At 41.4% G+C, this 11773-nt stretch overlaps 1 protein-coding gene across 2 annotated transcripts in view; it reads left to right on the forward strand.

Moving 5' to 3' along the window:
• The window catches only part of ZNF169 (zinc finger protein 169), a 52819-nt gene extending 41294 nt beyond the window's left edge, over positions 1–11525 (forward strand). The window contains exon 5 of one of the 2 annotated variants that reach the window (XM_067041163.1): positions 7210–11525. In XM_067041163.1, the coding sequence (XP_066897264.1) occupies positions 7210–8756 (1547 nt within the window). In that variant the 3' untranslated portion in view covers positions 8757–11525. Of the gene's footprint in view, positions 1–7206 lie in introns of both variants that reach the window. The other variant, XM_059071759.2, reaches the window with a different exon arrangement.
• The last annotated feature ends 248 nt before the right edge of the window (positions 11526–11773 follow it).

The raw sequence follows: 11773 nt of genomic DNA on the forward strand, positions 1-11773 counted from the left end.
TCATATGTTACCTTTGGGGATTACTTTTTTTCATTCAGCATAATTTTCTTTTGAGATCCATCCAAATTGTTGCATGTATCAGTATTCCATTCCTTTTATTGCTGAGTAGTAGTCCAATGTATGAATGTACCACAGTTTGTTAAACCATGCATCCATTGAAGGACATCTGGGTTCTGTATAGTTTTTGGCTATTATGAATAAAGCTGCTATGGACATTTGTGTATAGGTTTGTGTGTGAAAGTAAGGTTTTCATTTCTGGCATAAATGCCCCTAAGTGCAAGTTTCTGGCTTATATAAATATATCAATATGTTTAGTTTTATAATAAAGTACCGTACTCATTTCCAGAATGGCTAAACCATTTTACATTCCCACCAGCAGTGTTTGAGTGGTCCAGTTTGTCTGCATTCTTGCCAGGATTTGGTGTTAACGCTATTTTTTAAAAAACATTTATTTATTTGGTTGCACTGGGTCTTAGTTGCAGCAGGTGGGCTCCTTAGTTGCGGCTCACGGGCTCCTTAGTTGCAGCATGCAAACTCTTAATTGTGGCATGCATGTGGGATCTGGTTTCCTGAGCAGGGGTCGAACCTGGGCCCCTTGCATTGGGAGCGCGGAGCCTTAACCTCTGCGCTACCAGGGAAATCCCAGCACTATTTTTTATTTTAGCCATTCTGATAAATTTCTAGCAGTATCTCCTTAGTTGGTAAGAGTAAGTAGTTTAGTGCAAGCAGTTCCTCTCTGGGAAGAACTGAGTAGCCGAGCATATCTGAGTTAAGTGCACTGTATCAAGGATTTACTCTTCTTAGAAAGAGACTTGTGTTCTCCCCATGGGTAGGTAAAAAGCTTATGAGTCCCTGTTCATGGGTGGCTATTGCTGTCATTTTGTGAGGTCTTCATGGCATGTTCTTAGCATCTACTCATTCTGCTCAGACGATCTTTATCCCCAAGTGGCTGGCAGATATGAGTGTGTCTTAAGATCTGATCTGACCAGCAAATGGTTCTGGCAAAGACGATCTAACAAGTGCTGAGAGGAAAGGCAGAGTCTCCTCCTGGGTTAGCTCATGTGAGTGGTTGGCAGGAAGGGACCCATGGACTCAGGTCCAGGGTGTCCACTTGAGCATCTCCAGACACTGCAGTTTTAAAAGGGCCAACTTCTGGCAGCTCATCTCAGCTTAGTGGGCCCCATGAAAGGTGGTTGGCCCCAGGAGTAATGGGTAGCATGCATATCATTACCTAGAGTTGTTTATTTGTTTAAGGTGGAATTAACTTAAAAGGAAATGCGAAATCTTAACTATACTAGTCTGTGAGTTCAAACAATGCATATACCTCCAAAACCCAAACTTTATCAAAATACAGATCATTACTGTTATCCACATAGTTCCCTTGTGGCCCATCCCAGTAAACCCCTGCTCCTACCCCTCAGAGGTACAACTGTTCTGATTTTATTCCACCATAGATTAGTTTGGCCCACCGTACAATTTTGCATAAATGGAATCATTTAATATGTCCTTTTTTCTGTAAGGCTTCTTTCACTCAGTATAGTTTTTAAACTTCATCCATGTTGTTGCATACATCAGTAGTCTGTTCTGTTTTTAACATCAAATAGCATTCCATTATATGAATATATGACTGTTTATCCATTCTCCTTAATAGACACCTTGATGGCTTCCAGTTTTTAATCATTTTTAAAAAGTTGCTATTAACATTCTGTGCTAAGAATTTTTTGTTTGTTTTTGGTAAACCTTTGTTTTCATTTCCTTTGGATAAATACCTAGGGTTATATTAGTTTTCTAGGGTTGCTGTAATAAATTACCACAAACTTAGAAGCTTAAAACAAAGAAATTTATTCTTTCACAGTTCAACATCAACATACTGGAGGGGCTGGTTCCTTCTGGAGGTTTTAAAATGGAGTCTGTTCTTTGTCTCTCTTAGCTTCTGGTGGTTGCTGGCAATCCCTAGTATTCCTTGGCTTGTAGCTGTATCGCTCTAATCTCTGCCTCTGTGGATACATAGGCTTCTTCCTTCTATATGTCTCTGTATCCAAATCACCCTCCCCTTGTAAGGATTCCAGTCATTGAATTAAAGCTCATTCTAATCCAGTATAACCTCATCTTAACTTGATTACATCTGCAAAGACTATTTCAAAATAAGGCCACATTCACATGTTCCAGGTTGATATTAATTTTGGTGGGATAATATTCAACTCAGTACACTGAGTCATAGGGTTACTGTATGTGTAGTTTTATAAGAAACGACTAGAACTTTTCCAGAGTGGTTGTACAATTTCTCACTTCCATGAACAACAAACACATGAGAGTTCCTGTCACTTCACATCTTCCCCGACAGTTTTCATTTTATCTCTGGTGGTGGATGTGTAGAGTCTCATGGGGGTTTCCATTTTGCTGACAGTTAATGACAGTGCCCTTCTGTATGCTTTTTGACCATTAATATGTATCATATACCTTACTTTATGAGGTATACATTCAAATCTTTTTCCAATTTTTCTGCATTGTTTTCTTTTTATAATTGAGTTCTATGAGTTCTTTATTAATCCTGGATACCAGTCCATTGTCATTTGTACATTTTGCAAACATCCTCTCAGTCTGAAACTTTTCTGTTCATTTTCTTAACAATAACTTTTGATGAGCAGTTAATATTGATGAAGTCTAATTTTCCTCTGTCAGGAAGATAATCTATATTTTCTTTTAACTGCTGTATAGTTTTAGCTTTTATATTTAGGTCTACAGTTCATCTTGAATTAACTTTTGTGTATGGCATGAGGCAGGAATCAAGGTTTATTTTTCTTTTTCATATGGATACACAGTGGCTCTAGCATCATTTGTTGAAAAGTCTTGTCTTTCCCTTATTGGATTGCTTTGTTGAAAATCCAATCACTGGCTAAGTGTGGTTCTATTTTTATGCTCTCTCTGTTCTATTCCTTCAATTAATGTGTCTATCATTAAACCAAATCACACTGTCTGTATTACTGTAGGGTCACTGGAAGTCTTGAAGTCAGGTAGTATAAGCCTTCTCCTTTTGTTTTTCTTTTTCAGGATTGCTTTGGATAGTCTAGGTCCTCTGCATTTCCACTTAAATTTTAGGATCAGTTTCTCATTAAAAAAAAGACAGAAAGGGGCTTCCCTGGTGGCGCAGTGGTTGAGAATCTGCTTGCCAATGCAGGGGACATGGGTTCGTGCCCCGGTCCGGGAAGATCCCACATGCCGCGGAGAGTCTGTGCCCGTGAGCCATGGCCGCTGAGCCTGCGTGTCCGGAGCCTGTGCTCCGCAAAGGGAGAGGCGACTACAGTGTGAGGCCCGCGTACCGCAAAAAAAAAAAAAAAAAAAAAAAGACAGAAAAAAAGAAAACCTGGGTAGTGTTTGAGATTTTAGTGTATCTATAGATAATTTGGGGTAGAAATTACATCTTACCAGTATCAAATCTTACAAGCCACTACCAAGATCTTTTCAAATTCATCTCAGCAAAATAAAAATTTGTGAGATGCAGCTAAAGCAGAGTTTAAAGGAAATTTATAGCCTTAAGTGCTTATTTTAGAAAAGGTCTGTGATCAGTGACTTAATAAGAAGCTAGAAAAAGAAGAGCAAAGTGAGGGAAAGGAAGGGAATAATGAAAATAAGAGCAGAAATCTGTGAAATATAACACTTTATTAACAACAGAAAATTTTGCTAAGCCAAATGTTGAACGTCTGAAAAGATTAACAAAATTATATTTTGCTATGTAGACTAATCAAAAGAAAAAGAAGACATGAATAATTCAAGAATGAAAGGGAAATTACTACATATCCTTCAAACTTTAAAAGGATACTAAGGGGATATTATGAACAAGTTGATACTAACAAGTTTAACCCTTATATGAAATGAATGAATTCTTGAAAAATACTACTGACACAGGGTGGGACAAAATCTGAGTATAGTACATTTATTAAAGTAATTAAGTTGGTGGTGGATCCATGAACCTACACAAGTGATAAAAACATTCCAAACTGAATCCAACCACGTTTGAAAAGAATTACATACCATGTCCAAGTGGAATTTATTCTACATATGAAAAGCACAGCATTAGAAAATCCATACTATAGAATATTTATTCATATTTATATATCCTCTAATAAGATGGAAGCTTTCTCTCTAGCTCTCTTCCTTTCTTTCTAAATCTTCACCAAAATCACATATAACATCCATGTTTCCACCAACAGTCCCTTCTTGTCAATCTAGGCTTTTTCTTGTATGTACATCAAACTCTTCCAGCCTCTACCTATCACCTCATTCCAAAGCCACTTACACAATTTTAGGTATTTGTTACAGCAGCACCCACTTCTTGGTAACAAAATCAGTATTATGGTTATTGAGTAACAGAACCAATAGGACGTATGTACACACACACACACACACATACACACACACACACACACACACATGAGATTATAAAGAATTGGCTCATGCAACTGTGGAGGCTGAGAAGTCCCAAGATCTGCAGTCAGCAAGATGAAGACGTAAGAGAGCCCATGGTGTAGTTCCAGTCCAGAGGTTATCAGGCTCAACATCCAGGAAGAACTACTGTTTCAGTTCAAGTGTGATAGCAGGAAAAACAAAACCAATCCCATCCATCTCCTCTCCACCACCCACCCTCCCATGTCCCAGTTTGAAGGCAGTTAGACTGGAAGAATTCCCTCTTATTTGGGAGAGGATCAGTCCTTTGCTCTATTCAGGCCTTTGACTGATTGGATGAGGGCCACCCACATTAGGGAGGGCAGTCTGTCTGCTTTACTCAGTCTTTCCATTTAAATGTTAAAGTCTTCCAAAAACACCCTCACAGAAACACCCAGAATAATGTTTAACTAAATGTTTGGGCAACCTGTGACCAGGGGAGTTAATACATAAAATTAACCATCACATATGCTAATATTTCTTTTATATTTTCTTAAAATCATGGAGATGGCATATTATGAAAGTTGTCTAATTTCCAGGGATTAATTCTGGTTAATATTGAAAATATTCCCTTTCTACATTTGTGGACCAAGTCTTAAAATTCTTTAAATTGTTTAAAAGCAGTGAATGCACAGCATTCTTTCTTCTGCTGTAATCCACTGTCTACGGTCATTTGTTTAACTCACTGCTATACTTTCCTTCCTCACAACTGCAGCTGCAGAAGGCAAAATTTCTTTAAGGAGCCATTAGACGTGGATTTTCTTTTTCCTTTGGAACGTTTAAGTTCATGTACAATTATTGAAGTACTTGTCTGAAAAATCAATTGGCATGAGAGCAGCTGTAGATTATAAAAGAATTTATAAAATGATTAACTTTTTCTACATTGTGGAAATTTTTGTGATTAACTGAAAAGCATTACCTTGGTAACATTTTATTTTTTATTTCTCCTTCTATTGAGGAACTTCTGGACGTTTAAACCAAAGTCAACTTTGTAATTCTTAATCACTTTTAGCTAAATTTTGCCACATTACTAGATAGGCACAAAAATGATGAATGAGTAGTCATATTAGAGGCTATGGTTCCCATAAGGGCAGCGTTAACTATTTAAATCAGTCACCATATTTTATACAGAAGACACTGAACAGCACACCTGTAATGATGTGTTGTTTACCACTGGCCTTAGACTTTATGCCTAGGCGGGAGTATAAACAGGCCAAGGAGAAGGCAGTGACTGCTTTTCTCTCCCCATCACAGACAAGGAAACAGTAGTGCAATACTGAAAGCTCAGCTGTCAGAACTTTAGAATTACAACAAAGTATTTCTTGGAAACTGCAGGCCAGAAATGTACATACCTGCCACGAGTTTTGAAAATGTGGACAGCCTAACTTAACAAAATAAACTGACTGATAGTTCAGTGAGCTGAACTAGAGACCAACCATGGTGGGACCCCTGACTGAAAGGGACTTTCACAGTGAAAGTCCAGCAGGGTCAGCACTTGTGAGTGATTATCAAGGCCATTTCACAGGAGCTTCTAGGTCTAGCAACACACACACATGCACACACGCACACACACACACAGAACAAACTAAATTTAGTGAATAGTTTGCTGAGGGGTTTTTAAGTGTTAGGAAGGGGTTTCATGGTAGCTCTTCTTGTTAGTATTGAAAGCTAGCCTCTTAGACCAGATGGAATGAGTAGTTTTCTGTAAAAGGGTCAGGTAGTAAATATTTTAGTCTTTGTAGCCTTTATGTTCTGTGTTGCAACTACTCACCTTTGTTGTTGTATGTGAAAGATGCCATAGACACAACATGAAGACAGAGTGTGGCTGTGGTCTAATAGACCTTTATTTACAGAACACATGGTTGGCTGTAGTTTGCACCGTGTTACAGACGGTTCATAAAATACATCTCACTTTTTGATTGATGAAGAAAGAGGTAGGTCTGGAAAGGCCAGGTATACTGAGTTTATTTAAGGTTCATGGTATTTTTCATCAGCTTCTGGTGGATAGAAGCAAGGTAGTGGAGCAAGGTATACAAATTTGATATCTGTTAGAGCTATTTTAGGTGGAAATTTTTCCATTTACAACAGTTTAAAAAAAACCACTGTGAAAAGCAGAAAAGCAGGTCTTGGAGGAGTCAAAATCCTTTAAGGGGATGCAGGCCTAGACTATGTTTTTGTGTTTACTGCTGAATTCACACTCCCAGATAGAGAATGCACTGCATAATGCTCTAGGAAATACTTGTTTAGGATGGAGGAAACACCTTCCAGTTCATTTCCCACATAGGTCTCTGAACTGTCCTCTCTGTTGCCTCCACCATGGGGCCTCTAGGTGGAGTGACTCCCTTTTTTGACTCCATCCTTTCTTGTAGGAAATGTCCCTAAAGAAATTTGTAATAAGTTATGCAGTTTAACTCTCAGTAAAAGCATATATTTGTAGATATTGTTTACATCAGTGTTAATGACTGTGGCTTGTAAGATAATTGTATTGGGGGCAGATGTATAATTCTAATGGCAGCGATTTATAGGGCTAGAGCTGCCTGTGATGCTTTCTTAAAACTATTTAAGCTGGGCTGATATTTAGAGCTGGCTCATTGTGTGGGTTTTATGTGTTGTAAAAGGATATACATTAATGTGTCATCCTGGGATGAAAGGTAGGTCTGTGAAGGAAATCTTTGTTGTGGGAACATCTGAGGAATGACTGCTGGACAAGTTTTACCATCCACAAGGTACCTGTGGTGATTCTGACCGACACTTTCTCTCCAGCAGAACCAAGAACAGAATTCCAGCCCCATCTCTCCTGCCCGGTGAGTTTTTCCAGTCCACATTTCCTCCATCAATATGTGCTCTGCAGTCACCCCCCTCAGATCTTCCCAGGTTCATCTGCAGGAAGCCACTTCCTACTAGAAGCTCCAAGCTGCTCGAGTGATAAAGCAGAAGATGGAGAGAGAGAAGGCTCTTGCACTGTGTTTGGGAGTCTGCGGCTGAGCGGGACTTCAAGGGCATTCTTCAGCCCATCTCAAGGTCAGCCAGTAGACCGGGAAGGCAACAGCGGTGGAGGAATAGATCAGGGGATAATCCCTGAGGAGGCAGATGCAGTGTTGACAGGGGCAGACATCTCAGAATCTGGAGCAGTCATGTGTGAAAAATACAGACTAGGACTTAGCACAAAGTCAAGCCTCTTTAGCCTCCAGAAGCTTCATGTGTGCCCTGAATGTGGCAGAAGCTTCTACCAGCGGTCAGACCTCATCAAGCACCAGAGGACACACACAGGGGAGAAGCCCTATAGTTGTAGGGAGTGTGGGCGAGGCTTTGGCCGGAAGTCCTCCCTCACCATACACCAGAGGAAACACTCAGGGGAGAAGCCCTACATGTGTAGGGAGTGTGGGCGACACTTCAGGTATACATCCTCCCTAACTAACCATAAGAGGATACACTCTGGGGAGAGACCCTTTGTATGTCAGGAGTGCGGGCGAGGCTTTCGCCAGAAGATTGCCCTCATCCTGCACCAGAGGACACACTTGGAGGAGAAGCCTTTTGTGTGTCCAGAGTGTGGAAGAGGCTTTTGCCAGAAGGCATCACTCCTCCAACACCGTAGCTCACATTCAGCTGAGAGGCCCTTCTTGTGCCTTGAGTGTGGGCGTGGCTTCAGGCAGCAGTCGCTGCTCCTCAGTCATCAGGTCACACACTCAGGGGAGAAGCCTTATGTTTGTGCCGAGTGTGGGCACAGCTTTCGCCAAAAGGTCACTCTCATCAGACACCAGAGGACACACACAGGGGAGAAGCCTTACATGTGCTCTGAGTGTGGGCGTGGCTTTAGCCAGAAAGTCTCCCTCATGGGCCACCAGAGGACACACACAGGGGAGAAGCCTTATGTGTGCCCTGAGTGTGGGCGTGGTTTTGGTCAGAAGGTCACCCTCATCAGACACCAGAGGACGCATACTGGGGAGAAGCCTTATCTGTGCTCTGAGTGTGGACGTACCTTTGGCTTCAAGTCACTCCTCACCAGACACCAGAGGACACATTCAGGGGAGGAGGCTGATGTGTACGGAGTATGTGAGCAAAGACTTGGTCGGAAGACCCACCTCATCTCTGACCAGAGGACATACTCAGGAGAAAAGCCGTGTGTGTGTGATGAGTGTGGACGTGGCTTTGGCTTCAAGTCAGCCCTCATCAGACACCAGCGGACCCATTCAGGAGAGAAGCCATATGTGTGCAGGGAGTGCGGTCGTGGCTTTAGCCAGAAGTCTCACCTCCACAGACATAAGAGGACCAAGTCTGGCCATCACCTCCTGCCACAAGAGCTGTTCTCTTGACGTTTCCTTTCTTTTCCCCATGAGTGTGTAGATGGCAGAAATCACTAGGAAATGTTCTACTTTCCTTAAATTCAGTCGAAAAAAATGTTGCATTCTTTCAGTGATCTTAAGACAGTTGATTTATGGTTTACTTCTTGCGCTAGCAATGTGTTTTAATTTGCTAGGGCTGCCATAACAAAATACCACAGACGTGGTGGATTAAAGAAGTTTGTTTTTTCAAAGTTCTTGAGACTGGAAGTCCAAGATCAATGTGTAGGCAGTTTGGTTTTTACTGAAGTCTCTCCCCTTGGCTTGCAGATGGTTGCATTCTTGCTGAGTCCTGAATGGCCTTTTTTCTGTGTGCGTGCTTCCCTGGTATCTCTCTTCTTTTGAGGACACCAGCCATACTGGGTTAGGGCTCCACCCTATGACCTCATAATATTTACCTTTAAAAGTCACATTGTAGGTTATGGCTTCAATGTATGAATTTGGGAGAACAATTCAGTCTTAACAACTCAGGCCTCGGGACCCCCCAGATTCACATTCTTCACATACAAAATACATTCACCCCATCTTAACAGCTGCAAACATCTTAACCCATTCCAGTAACAACTCTAAATTCAAAATCTCACCTAAATCTCTTCTAAATTGAGTGTGGATGAGACTAGAGGTACGTTTCATCCTTTGGCACAATTCCTTTCCAGCTGTGAATGTGTGAACCAGACAAGTTATTCTCTTCCAAAATACAATGATGGGATAGGCAGAGAATTCACATTTCCATTCTAAAAGTGGAAAGAAGGATTCCTGGGTCCCAAGCAAGTTTAAAACCTTGCAAGGCAAATTATGTTAGTTTTTAAGGCTTGAGAATAATCTTTGGCTCTGTCCTCTGCCCTCTGGTCCCACTGGGGTGACAGCCCCACCCTTCTGGTCTCACTGGGATGGCAGCGGTGATACATGGCCCACTGAAACCATGGAAGAACCATACGGCTCCTCAGACTTTTATTCTCTCGGCCTGTTTTGGAAATGGCAGACCTGCTGGTCTCTGTTTCACCTTTGGGGTCATTCTTTCCTCTTCTTGATGGATAATGTATTTGTAGTCAGATAGTTAGCTCTATTCTCCCTTCTTGTAGAATCCCAGAAATCTGACAGCCTGCCTTCATTTTGTCCCATCTAGGTAACCTTTAGTTCTACTGAGATGGTTGATTGGTTCCAAACTTAGCTCTCTGTCTTCATTTATTTTATTTATTTATTTATTTATTTTTGGCTGTGTTGAGTCTTCTTTGCTGCGTGCGCACTTTCTCAAGCTGGGGCTACTCTTCGTTGTGTTGTGCGTGCTTCTCATTGAGGTGGCTTCTCTTGTTGTGGAGCATGGTCTCTAGGCATGTGGGCTTCAGTAGTTGTGGCATGTGGGCTTCAGTAGTTGTGCCACGAGGGCTCAGTAGTTGTGGCTCACAGGCTCTAGAGTGCAAGCTCAGTAGTTGTGGCACACAGGCTTAGTTGCTGCACAGCATGTGGGATCTTTCCGGACCAGGGCTCGAACCCGTGCATTGGCAGGCAGATTCTTAACCACTGTGCCACCAAGGAAGTCCCCTAAACATTGTCTAGCCACACCATAGTATTCTTTCCAGAACATGCTTTCTCATTTTTTACAACATGGATAGGCTGAGAACTTTCCAAATCTCTTAAATTCTGGTTCTCAAAATTTTGCTTAACATTTCCTTCAATTTATCTCTGTACTCCCACATTTTACTACAAGGAGGAAGGAGAAACCAGGTTGCACCTTTAACACCTTGCTTAGAAATTTCCTCAGCTAAATATTTGTCACTCATGTCACAATTTCTACTTTCCACAAAATACTGGAACACAAGCCAGGTTCTTTACCACTTTATAACAAGGACTGTCTTTCCTCCACTTTCCAGTATTATGTTCCTCATTTCTATCTGAGACTGCACCATAATCACGTGTAATGTCTGTATTCCTACCAACAGTCTGTTCAGGGCAATCCAGGCTTTTTATAACAAGTGCCTCAGACCTCTTCCAGCCTCTGTCACCCATTTCCAAAGCCATTCCATATTCTTAGATATAACTTTCAGTACCAAAACTATTCTTTTGCTAACGCTGCCATAACAAAACCAGAAGCTGGATGGCTTAAGCAACAGAAATTTATTTTCTCAGTTCTGGAAGCTGGAAGTCCAACATCAAGGTGTCAGCAGGGTTATTTTCTATTGAAGTCTCTCTTCTTGGCTTGCAGATGGCTGCCTTCTTGCTGCATCCTCACATAGGCTTTCTTCTGTACATGTGCTGGAGAGAGGGAGTGAGCTCTGGTGGCTGTTACTCTTACAAGGCCACCAGCCCTATTGGATTAGGGCCCCAGCTTTATGCTACCATTTAATCCTTTTTTATTGTTGTTGATTACACCATTTAATCTTAATTACCTCCTTATAAGCCCTACATCCAAATACTGGGGGATTAGGGCTTTAACCTATGACTTCCGGGGGAAGAATTCAGTTCATAACACTGCCTTCTGGATACCCCAAATTTATATCTGGCCAACAACTATGCCATAAAGGTGTGTTCTGACCTTTGCTTTTCTTTCCCCGTGAGTGTGAACGTGGCAGAAATCACTAAGAAATGTTCTGCTTTCCTGAAATGGAATGGAGGGGGAAAATGTTGATTTCTTTTAGTGTTCATTAGTTAGTCTATCACTTACTTTCTAAGCAGCAGTCCTTCTCTATATTTTATGGCTTTTTGTTTTAATAAACTACTTCTTTACAAAGTTGCACACCTGGTTATGTACCTTATTCACTCACCTCTCAAGAGCCCCAAGGTATTCAACCTCTTGGGAGACATGAGAAAGTCACTGTCTATTTTGTTCTGGACTCTAGTTCTGTAGAGGGAGAGCAATATTATAATAGCTTTCATCTTTACCCTTCTTAAGTCCTCCAAAGCCATATGAGATCTCCAAGCCATACACTCAGCACCACCCCCAACAGCTGATTGAAAGGCATCCCTTAATACCCATCCCTGCAGTCCAAGGC

Source organism: Kogia breviceps, chromosome 8, assembly GCF_026419965.1.
Source record: "Kogia breviceps isolate mKogBre1 chromosome 8, mKogBre1 haplotype 1, whole genome shotgun sequence".
Lineage (NCBI taxonomy): Eukaryota > Metazoa > Chordata > Mammalia > Artiodactyla > Physeteridae > Kogia > Kogia breviceps.